The sequence below is a fragment of the Rhinolophus ferrumequinum genome, chromosome X (genome assembly GCF_004115265.2).
Source record: "Rhinolophus ferrumequinum isolate MPI-CBG mRhiFer1 chromosome X, mRhiFer1_v1.p, whole genome shotgun sequence".
NCBI lineage: Eukaryota > Metazoa > Chordata > Mammalia > Chiroptera > Rhinolophidae > Rhinolophus > Rhinolophus ferrumequinum.
In genome coordinates, this window is record NC_046284.1 from 24,624,927 (window position 1) to 24,642,496 (window position 17,570).

General features: G+C 45.4%; 2 protein-coding genes across 2 annotated transcripts; both read left to right on the forward strand.

The window, feature by feature from the left end:
• The first annotated feature begins 1,090 nt into the window (after positions 1-1,090).
• On the forward strand, positions 1,091-17,176 carry LOC117020658 (immunoglobulin superfamily member 1). Its single transcript, XM_033103309.1, has 20 exons — positions 1,091-1,304; positions 3,847-3,983; positions 4,126-4,152; positions 4,571-4,852; positions 5,218-5,505; positions 7,385-7,670; positions 7,912-8,202; positions 8,652-8,930; positions 9,267-9,387; positions 11,276-11,346; positions 11,428-11,475; positions 11,855-12,145; positions 12,428-12,706; positions 13,358-13,645; positions 14,428-14,715; positions 14,907-15,194; positions 15,368-15,655; positions 15,779-16,057; positions 16,473-16,596; positions 16,751-17,176. Exons 7-20 carry the CDS (start codon positions 7,962-7,964, stop codon positions 16,881-16,883), a joined length of 3,018 nt encoding a protein of 1,005 aa, XP_032959200.1. The 5' UTR covers positions 1,091-1,304; positions 3,847-3,983; positions 4,126-4,152; positions 4,571-4,852; positions 5,218-5,505; positions 7,385-7,670; positions 7,912-7,961; the 3' UTR covers positions 16,884-17,176.
• Positions 2,006-6,358, forward strand: LOC117020744 (immunoglobulin superfamily member 1-like). The gene is made up of 5 exons (XM_033103420.1): positions 2,006-2,137; positions 3,847-3,983; positions 4,126-4,152; positions 4,571-4,852; positions 5,218-6,358. Exons 2-5 carry the CDS (start codon positions 3,863-3,865, stop codon positions 5,565-5,567), a joined length of 780 nt encoding a protein of 259 aa, XP_032959311.1. The 5' UTR covers positions 2,006-2,137; positions 3,847-3,862; the 3' UTR covers positions 5,568-6,358.
• Positions 17,177-17,570: the final 394 nt, after the last annotated feature.

Here is a 17,570-nt window from a genome sequence, read left to right on the forward strand (position 1 = left end):
TTCTGTTCCTTAAGCGATAATCTGCAGTTCAGGAAGCCACAATTGATATCACCTGATGCATGAAGATATGGTATTCAATTTTCTGATTGAAAAAGCCTGTTACTTTATTTTTACATAGTTTGCTCTTAAATTACAGTATTTTTCTGTAGATAATGTTTAATCTTTTATGAAGGTAAAAATATGCACATAAAGAAAAATTTGGCTATTTCTTCCAACAATCAATTGATCTGTGAATCCATTAGATACTATACATTGATCCCATCATATATGTCAGGTGCTTTGGGTATCTTATCTATACATTATTATTTCAAAAACTATTTCATGGTCACCTAAATTAGTGAAAGGTTGTCTACGTCATTAAAATCATGTTACTCTAGGGCATTTGGGGAATGTTTTACAGGTTAGTAATAGTAGTAGTGGTAGCAGCAGCAGCTATCATTTATCGAGCACCTACCATGTACCAAGTTACTGTGCTATAAGTTTTACTTGCACTATCCCATGGAAGCCCTGTGCAATAGCTTTAAAAAAAAAAACAAAAACAAAAAAACAGGTGCAGAAACTGTGAGTCAGAGAGTAACTCACTTGAGATCACTCAGCTACTGAATAATGGAACCTGGACTGAAGTCTTAATTTGTATGTATCTAAAGCCTAGGCTTTTATTCCAAGATGGACTTTGAAGGCTGTTCAAGTTACTTAACCCTCTCTGAGCTTCAGTTTCCTCATCTGTAAAATTGAGGGAATTAGCGCATCTTGTAGAACTGCTACGAAGATTATAAATAGTAGATACCCAGGGCCCAGAGTCACATAGCAAGCATTTAAACCATGGTGGTAATGTTTATGCATAAGTGGGGCATTAAACCGGCAGAGGAAGATACGACATCCCTTTGAACACATTGGGGAGCTGGAGAAGAGTGACCTACAGATTTGGCAATCTTAAGTGCTGGCCCTCTCCCCTCCAGAATACAGTGACCCAGTGAAACTGAGCGACAGGGGAAGAGATCTGAATTTGGCTCCAGGAATCTCTGCAGGGAGTCCAGAGAGAGGCTGAGAGTTGGGAGGGGCATAGAAATCCTGGTTGTCAGAGGACTGCAGGTGTCAAGCAGAGTTAGCGTAGGTGGGCTCCCAGAGCCTGGCAGAGGGAGGGGAGGAGGTTGGAACAGGACTGCGAGCAGGCGGGAGAGAGGGAGGCGGAGCGCGAAGCCTGAGAGGCTGTCCTTAGACAGCTCTTCTCATGCTGGGCAGTTTGCTGCTTCTGGAGGAGCTTGCTGGAGAATCTCCAACGTCTGAGCGGGCCGTCAACTACCGTAAGTACCTGCAAATGAGCGCATAGTCCAGTGGCTGAAGATTAAATACTGGCCATCAGATCTTAAACAAAACCCCAAAATAGTCTCTCCGCTGTAATTAATCGCCGTAAGTCAAACTGCCCCCCCAGTCTTCCCCCACCCTCTTCATCCCTTCCTTTCTTTTCCTTCCCCATTCCAGCCTTGCCTCGCTGATAATCTGCGGGCACTGTAGATATCTTCCCTTGTCCTTATCAGGCTTTCCTCCAAACCCTCAGCTGATCCGAGCCAAACCTCTTTGATTCCTGAAGCCGGTAAAGCTGTGCATGGGGGCGAGCCATTAGATAGTCCGTGTATATCACCGTCAAAAGCACTTTGGCGCTGCCTAAGGGTGGGGAAAGCAGTTGGGGTGGAGTAGAAGGGGAGGGTACAAAGGCTAGACTGCTGAAATTGGGGGTTGGGTGGGGATGTGAAAGGCCCAAAATGTCCATGGCTAATTAACCTGCTTTCCAAGTTCCCTGGGCCTAAGATTCGTCATCTTGGCTGGATATAAGTGGGACAGTTTTCTTAGTGATTGGGGAGTGTTCAGTCATGCTGAGCAGCCCAACTTCCCTGATTCCACTCTAGCCACCAGGAGGCAAACCCCTGGTTTAGGGGTCCAAGTGGGAAGGCTGGAATCTCAGATGGCATTCATGGGAAGAATCCCAGGTTGAACCTTTCCCTTGGCAGTAGAACTTGGCTTCTCCAATAAATCCTGACTCCAAGTCTCAGGGGAACAAAGCAACAGGGTGGCACCCAAGTCTGGCCCTGGCCCTGGTCCTGGTCCTGAGAGGAGTATGTACAAAAGGCTGTAACAGGTAAGATGGAAAGAGCATCTTTAGGGTCCTATATCAGGTTGATGTCCCTTTTGAGAAGAAGAAAAATAGCCACCTTCTTATGAAATGTTCACTATGTGCCTGGCACTGTACATATATTATCTTTGATCTAACGCAACAATGCTAGGTATATATTATCCCCCAACTTTACAGATAGGAAAAGTTCAGAAATGGTAATTTGAACATCCTTCAAAGCAAAGGGTGAAATGCAAAAGGAAACTGTGCCTCTTTGGATCTCTGACAATCTGCTTGCTTCCTACAGCCCAGATGTTTGAAAATGAATATTCCTTTTCCTCTTCCTCCATCTGCCCAGTGTTAGGACTGGACAAGTTAGAGGCGGCGGCACTAGGATCAGTTTGGGAAGGAAAATGAGCCCCTTTCTGTTCTGGGACCCGCCCTTAGCCCACTCTCCTGAGATAGGATAAAACTGGGATCATCCAGGACCTCAGATTCTGAATAGAGTTGGTGAAGGAAAGATAGCCTGAGTTTGTGTAGTGGAGATATACCTCCCCTTGGCAAAAGGATACTCTGGGTGGGGTGGGAGAACGCAGAAAAGCATAAGGAGTCTACCTTGTGTACATGCAGGGCCTGTGGTCAATAGTGATTTTCAGAAAATGAGAAAGTTTGCCCGAACTCAAATCTTTGCCCTACTCCCTGAAATTAAAACAATTATTTATTTTTTTCTTTTTACTTAGGGGCAACGAACAAAAATGCTTATAAATTATATACAGCCAATAAATCATTTACATCTTATAATAATATTGATTAGCTCAATCAGCTTGATTCCCCAACACGTACTTGAGATGAAGCTTTTGAGCTTTGGAGGTTAAGAGATAAGAATGAGAATAATATTGGATCTGAAGCATTCCACAGAAGGAAGGCCTGGATGGGATGAGATGGGAGAGTTATGGGAGGGTGAGAATGAGGGACAGGGCTGCCTCTAAATACTGGTTTTAGAGCATAGGCATTGGAGTTAAATATATTTCTGAGTTTTGGCTCTGATATTTAATACCTTTTGACTTTGGGCAAATTATATATCCTCTTTAAGTCTCAGTTTCCTTGCCAGCAAAATGGGGATGGTAGGAACACTTTCTTTGCTACATTGTTGGAGGACTCAGAATATATGTGTGTGTGTATATCTATATATCTATATATTTATATCTATATCTATCTATCTGTCATCTATCTTCTGAAAAAGTTTGTCTCTACACCTCCCATCTCCTTCATCCCATGGGACTTCTGCTTGTCTGGATTAGGTCGCCCCTCTGGGCTTTTGAGAGCCCAGGGAGCAACAGACATTTCAGAATATCTGACATTTTATTTTATTTTATTATTTTATTTTATTTTAAATTTTATTTTTTTAAAGAGAGCACGGCTCACAGTGGCTCACGCGGGGATTGAACCGGCAACCTTGGTGCCATCAGCACCACACTCCAACCAACTGAGATAACTGGCCAGTCCCAAAATATCTGACATTTTAGATACCAGCAAAGACCTTGGGTGGGTGGCGGGGGGAGTGGAGAAAAAGGGCAAGGGGACAAAGTAACAGGTGACCTCATAATACTTTGTAATACCTTGTATGCCTGTGAGGGAATGGAAGGTAGTAGGGTTGTCAAATGCAGCTTAGTGATCCAAACTAAACTTTTAAGAAGCAAGACAAGTCCCCTGAGTAAAAACACTTCTGTTTTTAGATCTCATCACCTGCTAATGGGCAAAGCCCTTCAAGTCTTGAAGCGCACATTGAGCACCAGAGGCCCCGTGACCCTGGACAGGCCAGGGGAGGGGGCCACCATGCTATGGACATTGACTCTCTTGCTTTTTTGCATTCGTGAGTACAAGGAAGGGGTGAGGGGCAAGTAACCCTGTCAGAAGTACCCCTATGAGTGGGCACCTTGGGGAGGGAGAGGAAAGTATTGAGGGTAGGTGGGAACAATGAAGGGACCTTCCTTTACCATAATCTCTCTTTTCAGGGCTTAGTCTGGGTATGACATCAATAGGTAAGTGAGTCTTGCCACCTCAATACCTTCTTTCCTGAAGGTTCCAAGACATCGGCCTGCGTCCATGGTCCTGGACATAAATGCCTTGAGATCCCAAAGACAATTCCTAGATTGCGTTGGTTGGGAATCAAAGCCCTCACTTTGTAACTTGGTTTCCCACAGAATAGTAAAGAGCTTTATTTCAGATGGAAAGGAAGCCAGTCTTGCATTTTATTCCCCAACTCCGATTCCTTGAACAAATATCCTTTGTCCCCTGTGGGGGTCCCTATCCCACCCCACATGAGCAGACAATTCTGTCCCCAAGGGAAGACAAAAGGAATAATCTGGGTCAGGGCTAATTTTAAGAGACACTGTGGGGCATGTTATGGGAGGGAGAGGGTTGGACTGCTCACATTTTTGTGATTTTTGGTAATAACAGTGATGCAATCTCAACCGGAGCTGTGGATAGAGACCAACTACCCCCAGGCACCTTGGGAGAACGTCACACTTTGGTGCAAAAGCCCTTCTCAGATTTCAAGCAAGTTTCTGCTACTGAAGGATAAGACACAGATGACCTGTATCCAACCCTCCTATAAGACCTTCCAAGTTTCATTCTCCATAGGTGCCCTTACTAAGTCCAATACAGGTCTTTACAGGTGCTGCTACTGGAAGGAAACAGGCTGGTCAGAGCCCAGTAAAGTTTTAGAGTTGGAGGCACCAGGTAAGAAGACAGAGATAACTAATCAAGAATAAACTCCAGCTCCTGGGATTCAAACTTGCCTTTCTAGTGCAGGATTTGTTTAATTCATCTATTCATTTACCTCAAATGCATGCATACGTACATGTGCACACTCCAGAATTAGTAAATAAGTGCCTACTTTCTATACTGCCCACACTGCAATGCAGAGTGAGGATGCATACTCTGGAACAGATTTAGAGGGCAAGCTCTCAACTCAGGGAAGACCTGAGATGGGGAAAGAAGGGGTGGCAAATAAGGATCATACAGGAAAGGCTCATTTAAGTAGAGCTCTCCTGAGCAGCACTATTCTTGCTCTACCTGAATTCTAGTTCCTTCCCTCCTTCTAGGCCAGCTGCCCAAGCCCATCTTCTGGATCCAGTCTGAGAACTCTCCTCTTCCTGGATGTAATGTTAACATACTCTGCCATGGCTGGCTACAGGATTTGGTATTTATGCTGTTCAAAGAGGGATATGCAGAGCCCGTGGATTACCAAGTCCCAACTGGGACAGTGGCTATCTTCTCCATTTCCAACATGACACCTGAGAGTGAAGGGGTTTATATCTGCCGCACTCATATTCTGATACTCCCCACCTTGTGGTCAGAGCCCAGCAACCCCCTGAAGCTGATTGTAGCAGGTGGGTGTGGCTATGGCTGTTGGGGTCTGATGATTGTTGTCCCTGGGATCATGGCTGGATGAGACAGGGTTTCTGATTTTACTTTCCTTGGCCAGTTCCTAGGCTCTGCAAGGCCCAGGAGCTAGTCATTTATCATTTTACTGAGATGAAAATTAGAATCACGTATGCTATGTGGCAGATGTTTGGGAGCCAGTCAAAAGGCTAGTGAGTGAGCCCAGCAAAATATCCAGCAGTTTCAGATCATCACGGCTTTGTTGTTTTCTATTTGTTGAATATAATGCATGCATTCCTTCATTAGACTATATTTATTCAGCACTTAATATGTGCCAGGCACTGCCACTGCAGTCTTATAAACTGATATTTAAATTTTTAAATGTATTTTTATTCTGATTATGATATTTTAGTGTGGAAAATAGAATGAATTGCTAAGTGATAAACAAAAAATGACGAAGAAAGTGATAGTTTATATTTTAGAAATGGCTTTATAAATTGCTTTAGTCTTGTATATACAGATCCAGTAAGGTAGTGACAAGCTTTAAACACAGCAGAAGGCTCCTCAAAATGTCAAAAAGTCAGACACACACCCCAGCCTTAGCTCCCCTATGCCATGGCTTGGATGCTTCTAGATAGAATTGGCTGCATTTGTTTTAGTTTCTCCGTAAAGCTAAATATGCTTGGGGAAAGCTGTGGTGTTACAGAAAGGACCCTGGTCTTAGCAGCAGTACTCCTGGTTTCTAGTTTCACCTCTGACACTACCTCCCTGTGTGATCTTGAACAAGTGACTTTACCTCTCTGTGCTTTGGTTTCCTCCACTTTAATATGGGATAACAGTTATCTCTCCAACCTACCGTACGATGCCTCACTGTGCCTCATGTTCCTGATTTGCATAATTGGTATAATAATAATGCCTACCTCACAGGGTTGTTGTGAGGATTCACCTAAATAAGTGTATAGTGCCTGGCACATAAGTTCTCAATAAATGATAGATATTAATTTTACTAGTATAGCTTTTTATTGAGAATCAAAGAACAAAGTTCTATTTGGACTGTGCTTATGGACGTTCATTGTATGAATGTCCTATTAGTGTAGATTCCACTAGCACACACTTCTGTAGTTACCTGTTCACTGGTATCTTCCAATAAGTCATGAGCTTTTTGCTGACAGGGACTATGTCTTCTTTACTTGCATATTCCTAGACCAACATGGTGCTTGACACATCCTAAATGCTCAATGAGCATATGACAGAGCTGATCCTCCCAATAATGGATGGGTGGGTCTACCTAGAATTGGGGTGGGTAAGAAGGAGCAGTATGGAAAGGTTTGCCCTCTATTTTGTAGTATAATCTCCTTGGAGGAGCAATACATGGAAACGAGGGTGTGGACCCATTAACAGATTCCTTTGGGTTGCAGACTTATTGGCCAATCTCTCCTTATTGGCTTCTTCCAATCTCCTGTTGAAAGTAGGTTCTTACGTGGGGTTAATTTGTTCAAAATCCATCCTTAATACTTCATTTGCATTCATGCTCTACAAAGATGAAATCAAAGTAATTTTTTAGAAGTTTGGTTTCTCAGTAGTTGGAAGAACTACATTTGACATTTCAGGGACCTAAAGATACAGGAAATTACAGATGCAGGTATTCGACTGAGACATACCCCTACACATAGTTAGAGCTCAATAGAGCTGATAGTCTGGTGAGAAGGCAGAGGCACAAGTGAATTTTTCCTTGATTACCTCCTAGAAGAGGCAGAGATACAAGGAAGGAGAGGGAGCAGAGGGTAAATTTCAGCTATCACTTCCTGTTTAAAGAAACTAGGAAAAAACAGAAGATAATAGGGAAGAATCATCCTACCTCTAATTCGGGGTCTCTTCCTTTTCTAGGCCTCTATCCCAAAACAACTCTCACGGCTTGTCCTGGACCCATAATGGCACCTGGAGAAAGCCTGAATCTCAGGTGTCAAGGGCCAATCTATGGAAAGACTTTTGCTTTAATAAGACTTGAAGACTTGGCAAAGTCCTTTTATCCTTAAGAGGCTAATAAAAAATGAGGCATATTTCTTCTTCCGGGCTTTGAAAATCCATGGTGCTGGACATTACCTCTGTTTTTACTATGATGGGTCATACAGGGGTTCATTCCTTAGTGATATCCTGAAAATCTGGGTAACCGGTAAGAGATGGGGATGCTATAGGACCTATGTTAGAGGCTAAAGATTAAAAACTCCCTCTTGGATCCTGGAGATCCTAATCATGTAGCCAGGGCTAACAGTGGGAAAGGAAGCAAAATTTGTGTATCTAGGCTTAGGATGGGATTTGCCAAGGGTGGACTGGAGGAAGAGGAGGAAAAGATCCCTGAGTAGTGAGAGGGGGAAGTCAGACTATTAGCCTTTATATTTTGGGTCTCATCCTAGACACTTTTCCCAAGACTTGGCTACTTGCTCAGCCCAGTCCTGTGGTCCAAATGGGTCGCAATGTGATCCTGTGGTGTCGAAGACCAGTGGATGGGGTGGGGCTTGCTCTCTATAAAAAAGGAGAAGACAAACCACTTCAGCTCTTGGATAACACCAACATCGATAATGAGGAGTCATTCTTCCTCAGCAATGTGACTTACAGTGATGCTGGTATCTATATCTGCCACTATCTCTCCTGGAAGACCTCCATTAGGATGACATCACACAACACCGTGGAGCTTGTGGTTGTAGGCAAGTGTTGTTTTTATTATCATTACAGTACTCTAAAAAGGAGCTAGTGGCCCTGTATCCTCTTGGAGTTATGAGCCAAGGAAGAAACACACCAGAAGGGTGTTGTAGTTTACTTCAAAAAATTTAGTTACCTTCTCTCCCAGCGTTATTACTCAAGCTTCACCTCTCAGCATGTCCTAGCCTAATTGTAACCCCTGGAAAAATTATTTTCCTTCATGCCAGTGGAAACTTATAGGTATGAGGTCCTGACTGAAGGTAGGAACCCAAGAGTCTTTAGAGCACCAGGGAGTGGGTCAAGGAGTTCTGATGCACAGTCAAATTTTGAAGTCACTGATCTAGTGAAAGTGGAAAGGAAGAGAAGACCAAGTAGGGAGCTGACAAACATTTGTTGAGAGAGGGGGTACTGAGTTCAAGTTCACTTCTAACTCTAGTCTTTTGATTAGTTGCAGATAAGCTGCCCAAACCCTCCCTGTCAGCCTGGCCCAGCACCATGTTCAAGCTAGGAAAGTCTATCACCCTTCAATGCCGAGTACCTCATCTGGTACTTGAATTTTCTATGGAATTGGAAGAAAGAGCAACATTCCAAAAATTCTCATTGGATGGAGACTTCATCATCAGTAATGTTGAAGGGAAAGGCAGAGGGACCTACAGTTACAACTACCACATAGAGGCACACTCTAACATCTGGTCACATCGCAGCGAGCCTCTGAAGCTAATGGGGCCAGTAGGTGAAAGGACAACTCTTCATAGGGACACTCCTTCATGGCTTTGTCCAGGATACCACTGGGATCCTGGAGCAGTGCCCAGAAAGATATGGAAAGTGGAATCAGGGGCTTGAAAGTCAGGGCCCTTGAGTTTGGACATCCTTCCCTTCGGGTGGTCTCACAATCAATCAAAGGCAGTGAGCAGGATACTTTTAAGGCTCCTATTCTTCATGAAAAACAAGGCCACTTCTATCTCACCATTCCTTCACCTTCAGTAACAAGCTTCCCCTCCCCTCATGAATGTTTTCACCTGCCTCTGTCCCCATCAAGATCCCTGCTTCTGGTCTTCTCTGGCCACAGGCTTGCTCACCTGGAATTACATTCTGAATGAAGCTATCAGGTTGTCCCTAATTGTGCAGCTTGTTGCCTTGCTGTTGGTAGTGCTGTGGATAAGGTGGAAATATTGGAGTCTCAGAATCAGGTAATTGTCTTGTCCCATCCCCCTGTTCCTCAATCTAGCTGAGTCCAGATTCTCCAGAGACTCAGGAATGAGTCATGATTCAATTGAAACAAGCCACAGGGGCACACCTTTTGTATCACCCACCCTCTGGGCTTCAGAGAAAACACTCTCATCCCAACTGTTTCTTTCACCTCACAGAGGAGTCAGCATCCAAGCCAGAGAGAAATGTATAATTCTCAAAAGCTAGAAAAGTAATCAGGACCTCATTCACTGATATCTCCACCAGGAGAGTACCCAAATCTCCCTCCCATGCCATCCTGCCCTTCAGAGATGATTGATGTCTCCCACATTAACTTGATCAGAACTTTTTCTTTTGTAAGAAGCAATGCTGCCCTGTTGCCCAGGATGTTATCCAACTCCCATCCCAACTTTTCACCCTTATCCCTAGCTCTCAAGGGATAGAGGACCTTGTGGTTTTATCCTAGTGGCCATAGAAACCATTCTCTCTGCCACTCTGGCCTCCAACTACCTGTGCAGAGATTTCTGAGAATATGATTTTAACCTGCATGGGCATCTGACATGGCAATGGATTGGGCCAGTGAATCAGACCACTTCCCATGGCCCAGAAAATGGCAAGCCAAACAGGTTCTTCTGCCATTTCCCTTGATTTCTTTGCATCCCTAAGGCCAATACCCTCTCGCCCCATTTCCATGGCCTGTGCTCAGGCTATTCTGTTTGAAAACAAGAAGAGAAATGACAGCTCCAGCCTGGTGGGGTTTTCAGCTCCTGAATACCTTGCCTACTTCCCCTTAACCTCGGCTCCTGGCTGTACGTGTCCCCCACCACCATGATCACAGGCATTTGTATGTCTGGGAGTATTCAGTACACAATGGATGATGACTATGTCTGTGTGTGTCTGTTTTCTGCTGGGATCTGAAGAACAGAGTGCTCGGTAATGAGAAGGGAGCCACCTAAACCTTCTGCAAAAACCACCACCCTTTGAGTTTTCAAAGTTTCAGTGGGGGTCGAGTTCTAGTTCTCCTTAGAATCTATCCTGAGTCTCACATACACTGGGGTAACCTGCAAGCCAGGGGCACAGAAACAATGTAGCTTCATGTGCTCTACTTCAGCCCAGGACCACTGCACCTAAAAATGAGTTTAGAAAGCAGATTTTAGAGAAAGCAGCTTGAAAAGCATATTTTTCTGACCAGGAAGGAGGGTCAATATTTTCTTAAAAATTTTCAAATGGATTTTGGCTTAATATCATCTAATTTGACAGGATGCATAACCCCAAACTGCTGCACATTTCCAGTCATAATCTGGGTGGGGGTAGAGCGATCCCACTCTGACAAGCTTAGCTCAGCACTTAAGAGTACAATCCTCTGGTAAATCACTGGAGCTGCCTAGGCAACCCTTCCATAACAAAGGCAGGTGAGGCAGGTGAGTCTGAGGACCAATACTGCCATAGTAAAAACTGCTTCCAGACTTAAACTTGATGATGGTGAAACACCCAAGATTTCTCCCTCCACCCCCACACCCACCACCCAGAGCTGCCAATCACACTGAGCTCCAGGGGTTCTGAGAGCTGGAGTTACAAAAGCATTTTCACATCTGACATCTTAATTCCAGCAACAGCCTAATCAGGGGCCATGAGGAGCTGACATATGATATAGGCTGGGGAGGAGGAGGGCGGGGAGGTACGTGGGTCACGAAAGAGCAAGAGGTTTGTAAATGGTAAGGCCCTCAAAAAGAAAAGCCATCGATGTCAGAAAAGATTATTTCCCATTATCCTGACTGCATCCAATCCCTATTGGGTGGTGCATAAGCCAATGACATAAATTGCCGCCCCCTTCTCTCCACCCTCCCCCTAATCTCAGCAACTCCTCTCATCTTTTTCTGGTCTCGCTAGAGAAGCCTGGTTGCTGGGAACAGCTCAAGGGGTCACCATGCTCTTCATAATCATGGCCCTTCTCTGCTGTGGTGAGTACCAGGGGGTGGGGTAGGAGCCTGGGCAGAAGGCCGGGGTGAAGTCCCGTGGGGGAGGGGACAGAGCCCTGGCAGTAATTTCTTTTGCAGGACTGTGCAATGGGGTATTGACAGAAGAGACTGGTGAGTTTTTCCTGTTCCAGACTGGGGCATTCCTCCCTGGAGATCCGAAATAACTACAGTGTCAGTGTCAGTGGCCAGGGAGGGACTGGTTGGGAGGGAAGGACAGCCAGGAAGGGGCACTTGCTAAAGTTGCTGGCAAAATTCAGCCTCCAACTCTGCCTCTCCGCCTGCAAAATTTTCCCCAAGATTCTGCACTTTTCTGAGTCTCAGCTGAGACATCAGCTTCCTCTTTCCCCAGCACCTGTGGAAGGAAGGAAAGGGTTTGGATTTGAGTTGAAAGGGGAGGTGGGCAGTGTGATCTGGGTAGGGGGTTCAAGGGAAGGTAAAAGGAGAGGAGGGGGAGGAGGCAGGATGGCTTCGTTAATTCTGCTGTTTCTAGAAATAATCATGCCAACCCCGAAGCCTGAGCTGTGGGCAGAGACCAACTTCCCTCTGGCCCCGTGGAAGAACTTAACCCTCTGGTGCAGAAGCCCTTCTGGCTCAACTAAGGAGTTTGTGTTGCTGAAGGACGGGACCGGGTGGATCGCAACTCGCCCGGCCTCAGAACAGGTCCGGGCTGCCTTCCCCCTTGGTGCCCTGACCCAAAGCCACACCGGGAGTTACCACTGCCATTCATGGGAGGAGATGGCTGTGTCGGAGCCCAGTGAGGCACTTGAGCTGGTGGGGACAGGTAAGAAAAGGCTGAGGGTCCTTTCAGAGTAATCCCCAGTGCCCCTGGGACTCTTGACACTGTTATTGGGGGTGGGAGAATGCACAGAGACAAGGAGTCAAGGGGCTTATGCTGCAGGTAGGAGAGGAAGGACACTGAAATGGGGGAGCAGGGTGGGTAAGAGAATGAGAGGAGACTGACAGTTTAGGATGGATTTCTTTTTTGCTGACAAAGTGACTCTAAGTGTCCCATCTGGGCACCTCCAAACTTGAGACTCCTTTTCCACCCCATTTTGTTTTCCAGACATCCTCCCCAAACCTGTCATTTCTGCTTCCCCCCCAATCCGGGGCCGGGAACTGCAAATCCGTTGCAAAGGATGGCTGGCAGGCATGGGGTTTGCTCTGTATAAGGAGGGACTGCAGGAACCTGTCCAGCAACTTGGTACTGTTGGGAGAGAAGCCTTCTTTATAATCCAAAGAATGGAGGATAAAGACGAAGGCAATTATAGCTGCCGAACTCACACTGAGAAGCGCCCCTTCAAGTGGTCTGAGCCCAGTGAGCCCCTGGAGCTTGTCATAAAAGGTAGAGCTGAAAAGAGTGTGTGAGGGAGGAGGGGGGAGGCAAAACTCTGGGTCAGACCCTCCTCTCCTCACAGCTAACTTTGCTGCTGGTCCTAGGAGTCTGTGTCCAATCTTAGAGCCAGGCAGGCGTGGCGCTGGGAGTGCCAGGGCCTCTGGCTGCATGATATTAATAGCCGTAATTGTTATTAATAGCTGGGGTTTGTGAAGGGTGGTTTAATTTTTCTAATTATTTTCATATCAATTATTTTATTTAGCTATAGAGCAAATATTCAAAGGGATATTTGGACAAGAAGGGGAAATGGTGTCTGCTCCACAGGTACCATTTCCCCTTCTTGTCCAAATGGTCAAACTGAGGTGCAGAGAACCAACAGAGCCCCAATGACAATTCATTCTTTTAGCTAGCCTCCATTGTCTGCCCTGATGACAGTGAGGGTTCAGCTGCCGGAGGTAAGGGGTGGGGGTTAGGGGTCCCTGTGAGAAGTCCATCTGCAAAGTGGATTTGCCTGGATTTTTAAATGCATCTGCTTCTGAATGAAATACTATTTAAAAACATGCAGCTTCCCAGAACCAATATTTGCTATATTAGCTATTTTTTTTCTTTCTTTCTTTTTCTTAATTTGGTTTTGTGTTGTGTTTTGTTTTTTGCTTCTAGAAATGTACCCGAAGCCCTACTTTAAGACATGGGCCAGCCCGATGGTCACTCCTGGTGTCCGAGTGACTTTCAATTGCTCCACCCCCCATCAGCACATGAGCTTTATTCTTTACAAAGATGGAAGTGAAATAGCATCCAGTGACAAGTCTTGGGCAAGCCCAGGGGCCAGTGCAGCTCACTTTCTGATCATTTCTGTGGGCTTTGGTGATGGAGGGAATTACAGCTGCCGCTATTATGACTTTTCAATCTGGTCTGAGCCCAGCGACTCTGTGGAGCTTGTGGTGACAGGTCAGAAGTGGGGAAATGCAGGTGGAGGTGGTACTGACCCTGGGGAGGTGGGTGGAAGTGCTGTCACCGGGAGAGGAAGAAGTGCTCCATCTAAAAGTCACCAAGTATGTGCTTAGGATAGTGCCTGGCACATGGTAAACAGTCCATGTAATGCAGCTGCTTATATTATTACTAATACAGGAATAAGAGACAAAGGAGAGGGAGGAGGCAAGTAATTCACTTCTGGAGAAAGAGTGAGGCAGATGGGCTGTCCAATCCCTAGAGCCAAGCTCACATTGCCCTATTTGTGAAGTTGTTTTGCTGCTTGGTCTTGAATTTTAGGCTCAATGTCCACTTTTTCCTTAGGTAAGCTGAGAGATTGGTGGACTGCATAGCCCTAAGATAAAGGGCAAAGACCTTGAAATGTCAGCTGCATATTATGCATCCCTTACAAATGATAGTTTTTAAAGGCTGTTTAACGTCATAAGAACATATTTACAATATAAAGTTAAGTGAAAATATTAAGCTACACAACTGTGCATACAGTATGATTCCAATTATATAAATAGTTATAGCTACAATGACATGGGTATGTATATAAAAAAATCAATGGAAAAGAAATACATAAATACATATAAAGAATTGTTATCTTTGAGTGGTAGAATTATATTTTCTTCATTAGGTTTTTCTGTATTTTCTAATTTTATACAATAAATATATTTTTTCTTATAATAACACTAAAAAAGCAATTTGCAGAATGTGGGGTGCAGGCTTCTCTCATGTTGTGGTCTTTTTAATTTCAGAATTCTACCCCAAACCAACTCTCCTGGCACAGCCAGGTCCGGTGGTGCTTCCTGGGAAGAATGTGACCCTGCAATGCCAAGGGGCTTTCCAGGGCATGAGGTTCGCCCTCTTGTATGAGGGAACCCCTGTTCCTTTACAGTTCCAGAGTACCTCAGGGAACTCAGCTGACTTCCTCCTCCATACCATTGGAACAGAAGACTCTGGAAACTACAGCTGTGTCTACTATGAGACAACCATGTCAAACAGGGGATCATATCTCAGCAAGCCTATAATGATCTGGGTGACTGGTAAGGACAGACAAAACATGGAACTGGGACAGAAACAACTGGAGTAGGGGTTAGGGAGGGTAATCCTTCTTGGAAAGCTAGGCTAGGTCATGGAGGGGAACTACTGTGGCCAGAAAAACAAAGATAAAGAGTTAATTCAGCAAGTGATAAGTTTCCATACTCACCACTTTACATCTTTGGTCTCTTCCTAGACATATTTCCCAAGCCAAGGTTGTTTGCTGAGCCCAGTTCTGTGGTTTCCATGGGGCAGAATGTTACTCTCTGGTGCCAAGGGCCAGTCCATGGAGTAGGGTACATTCTGCACAAAGAAAGAGAAGCCACTTCAGTGCAGCTCTGGGGATCCACCAGTAGTGATGGGGCATTCCCCATCACCAATGTATCTGGTGCTAGCATAGGGCGTTACACCTGCTGCTACCACCCTGACTGGACCAGCCCTATTAAGATACAGCCTAGCAACACCCTGGAACTCATAGTCACAGGTAAGGGGAAGATGCTCTGGAGGGGGCATGGGGGTGTAGAAAGGAAGGAATAGATGGTTTTCTAAAAGCCCCAGGAGAGGCAGGCAATAGTCTTTCCTTTTTATTGAACAGAGACTCCAAGTGTGATGCCCTGGAAAGTGGCCTCCTCTCTCTGACCAGTTCATTTCTTCTAGGTTTGCTCCCCAAACCCAGCCTGTTAGCCCAGCTTGGTCCAATGGTGGCCCCTGGAGAAAATATGACTCTTCGATGTCAAGGGGAACTGCCAGACTCAACATTTGTCTTGTTGAAGGAGGGTTCTCAAGAGCCCTTAGAGCAACAGAGGCCAAACGGCTACAGGGCTGACTTCTGGATGCCAGCAGTGAGAGGTGAAGATTCTGGAATCTATAGCTGTATTTATTATTTGGACTCTGCTCCCTTTGCAGCTTCCAATCACAGTGATTTCCTGGAGATCTGGGTGACAGGTAAGGTCCTGGAGACTTCAGTAAGAGTCTAGATTTTGTAGTGTTTTTAGTAGTTAGCCCTAAGGAGGTAAAGGGCTGGGTTCAGGGCCACTTCTTCTAACTCTGTGCCCTGGTTGGTTGCAGATAAGCCCCCTAAGCCCTCCCTGTCAGCCTGGCCCAGCACTGTGTTCAAGTTAGAAAAGGACATCACTCTTCAGTGCCGAGGACCCCTGCCAGGTGTTGAATTTATCCTGGAACATGACAGAGAAGAAGCGCCTCAGCAGTTCTCAGATGATGGAGACTTTGTTATCAACAACGTAGAAGGAAAAGGCATTGGAAACTACAGCTGCAGCTACCGCCTCCAGGCCTACCCTGATATCTGGTCAGAGCCTAGTGATCCCCTGGAGCTGGTGGGTGCAGGAGGTGAGTGGATAATCCCTCCACAGACCTGGCATAACATAACCTGGTATCCCAGAAGCAGTCCCATTGGAGATAGCTTAAATATGGAGGTAGAAGGGTTTGGAGTCAGATACCCCAAGTGTGGTTATCTTTTTCCTAGGGATGGTGAGGAGGTGGGACCTCAGATGCGCTCAAAGATAGCAAGCAAGATACTTTCAAGGCCTCTTCCACACACACCCCCAGAAGGAGGACTTCTCCCTTAGCATAAGCACTGCCTCTGCCTCAGCATAAGTGCTGCCTCTGATCAATTTCTCTACAGTCTCAACACATGGCTCCCAAGTTAAGCTTGGAGGAGGCCAGATAAGGAGGCAATGAGAGATCAAGGATAACACATGTGTTTACCTATATGGCATTGATTTCTGCTCTTTTTTCATCACAGGGCCTGCTGCTCAGGAGTGCACTGTGGGGAACATTGTCCGAAGTAGCCTGATCGTAGTGGTTGTTGTAGCTTTGGGGATAGTACTAGCCATAGAGTGGAGGAAGTGGCCTCGATTCCGAACCAGGTAAATGCCTCATGTTAGCCTCCTTCTGTGAACCCAGAGCTGCTGGAAAAACAATTATCTGAATGTTCCTCTAGCATCTGATCCCCACAATGCAACCTGTTTTCAGGTTGATGGTTCTGGAGACTCCCTTAGTCATGTCTTTTTCTCTACACAGGAACTCGGAGACAGATGGAAGGGACCAGACCATAGCCCTTGAAGAGTGTAACCAAGAAGAACCAGGCACTGATAGCAACTCTCCCTCATCAATCTCCCAGGCAACTTCAGTGGAACTGCCAGTCCCAATATAATAATCTCCTTTACAAGAGCTTTCCTCTTCTTTCTTTTATCCTCAGAGACCTGCAAATCCAACTGGTTACCCTGGGAGTCTGCCCCATAAACTGTTCCTTAGCCACTAATCACCTGAGCTGGGTCAAGGGGGTTCTGGAAGTTGAGAGCTCTACTCTCAATTGTAGATGTAGGGTGAGATGTTTCTTGAAAAAAGATTCCCTGCCCCTGTAACTCTTCACTGTACTGATTTACTGGTGCATGAAATTCTATTAAAATGTATTCTTCTGAATAAAGAATAGTATTCGCTATTTAACTGTGGTTTTCCATTGGGCTATTGTCCACTTACAACTTAGGAGAAATGGTGTATTGGAGCTGACCTCCATGGTAGAATAAGAAAGCTTGGGGCTGCTAGTACAGAGAAAGGAGCTCAAAGATGGGATGGGGGAGGAGGGTAGGCTCCAAAAGAGTACTTACCAATTTGTTTTGAGACATTATCACTGAACAGAATGTCCTATTGTCCTTCCATTTCATTACTGGATGAATTGATGGATGAATGAATGAATGGCAAATGTTCTCTCCAAGTTAAGCCTGAGGAGGGCAAACACCGAAGTTAAATCCTTTTCACCATGTTACTTCTAGGCCCATATTACACCTGCTTTCAAACATCAAGATTAGCCCTCTGCAGAACTTTGAAATTGGCAAAGTAT

Excerpts from the sequence above, each read along its gene's own strand:
- LOC117020744 (XM_033103420.1), top strand. The coding sequence starts at position 3,863 with ATGGGCAAAGCCCTTCAAGTCTTGAAGCGCACATTGAGCACCAGAGGC. Across the intron at positions 3,984-4,125 it reads TCTCTTGCTTTTTTGCATTC|GGCTTAGTCTGGGTATGACA; the intron begins GTGAGTACAAGG and ends CTCTCTTTTCAG. Across the intron at positions 4,153-4,570 it reads TCTGGGTATGACATCAATAG|TGATGCAATCTCAACCGGAG; the intron begins GTAAGTGAGTCT and ends TGGTAATAACAG.
- LOC117020658 (XM_033103309.1), top strand. The coding sequence starts at position 7,962 with ATGGGTCGCAATGTGATCCTGTGGTGTCGAAGACCAGTGGATGGGGTG. Across the intron at positions 14,716-14,906 it reads TATAATGATCTGGGTGACTG|ACATATTTCCCAAGCCAAGG; the intron begins GTAAGGACAGAC and ends GTCTCTTCCTAG. Across the intron at positions 15,656-15,778 it reads CCTGGAGATCTGGGTGACAG|ATAAGCCCCCTAAGCCCTCC; the intron begins GTAAGGTCCTGG and ends GGTTGGTTGCAG.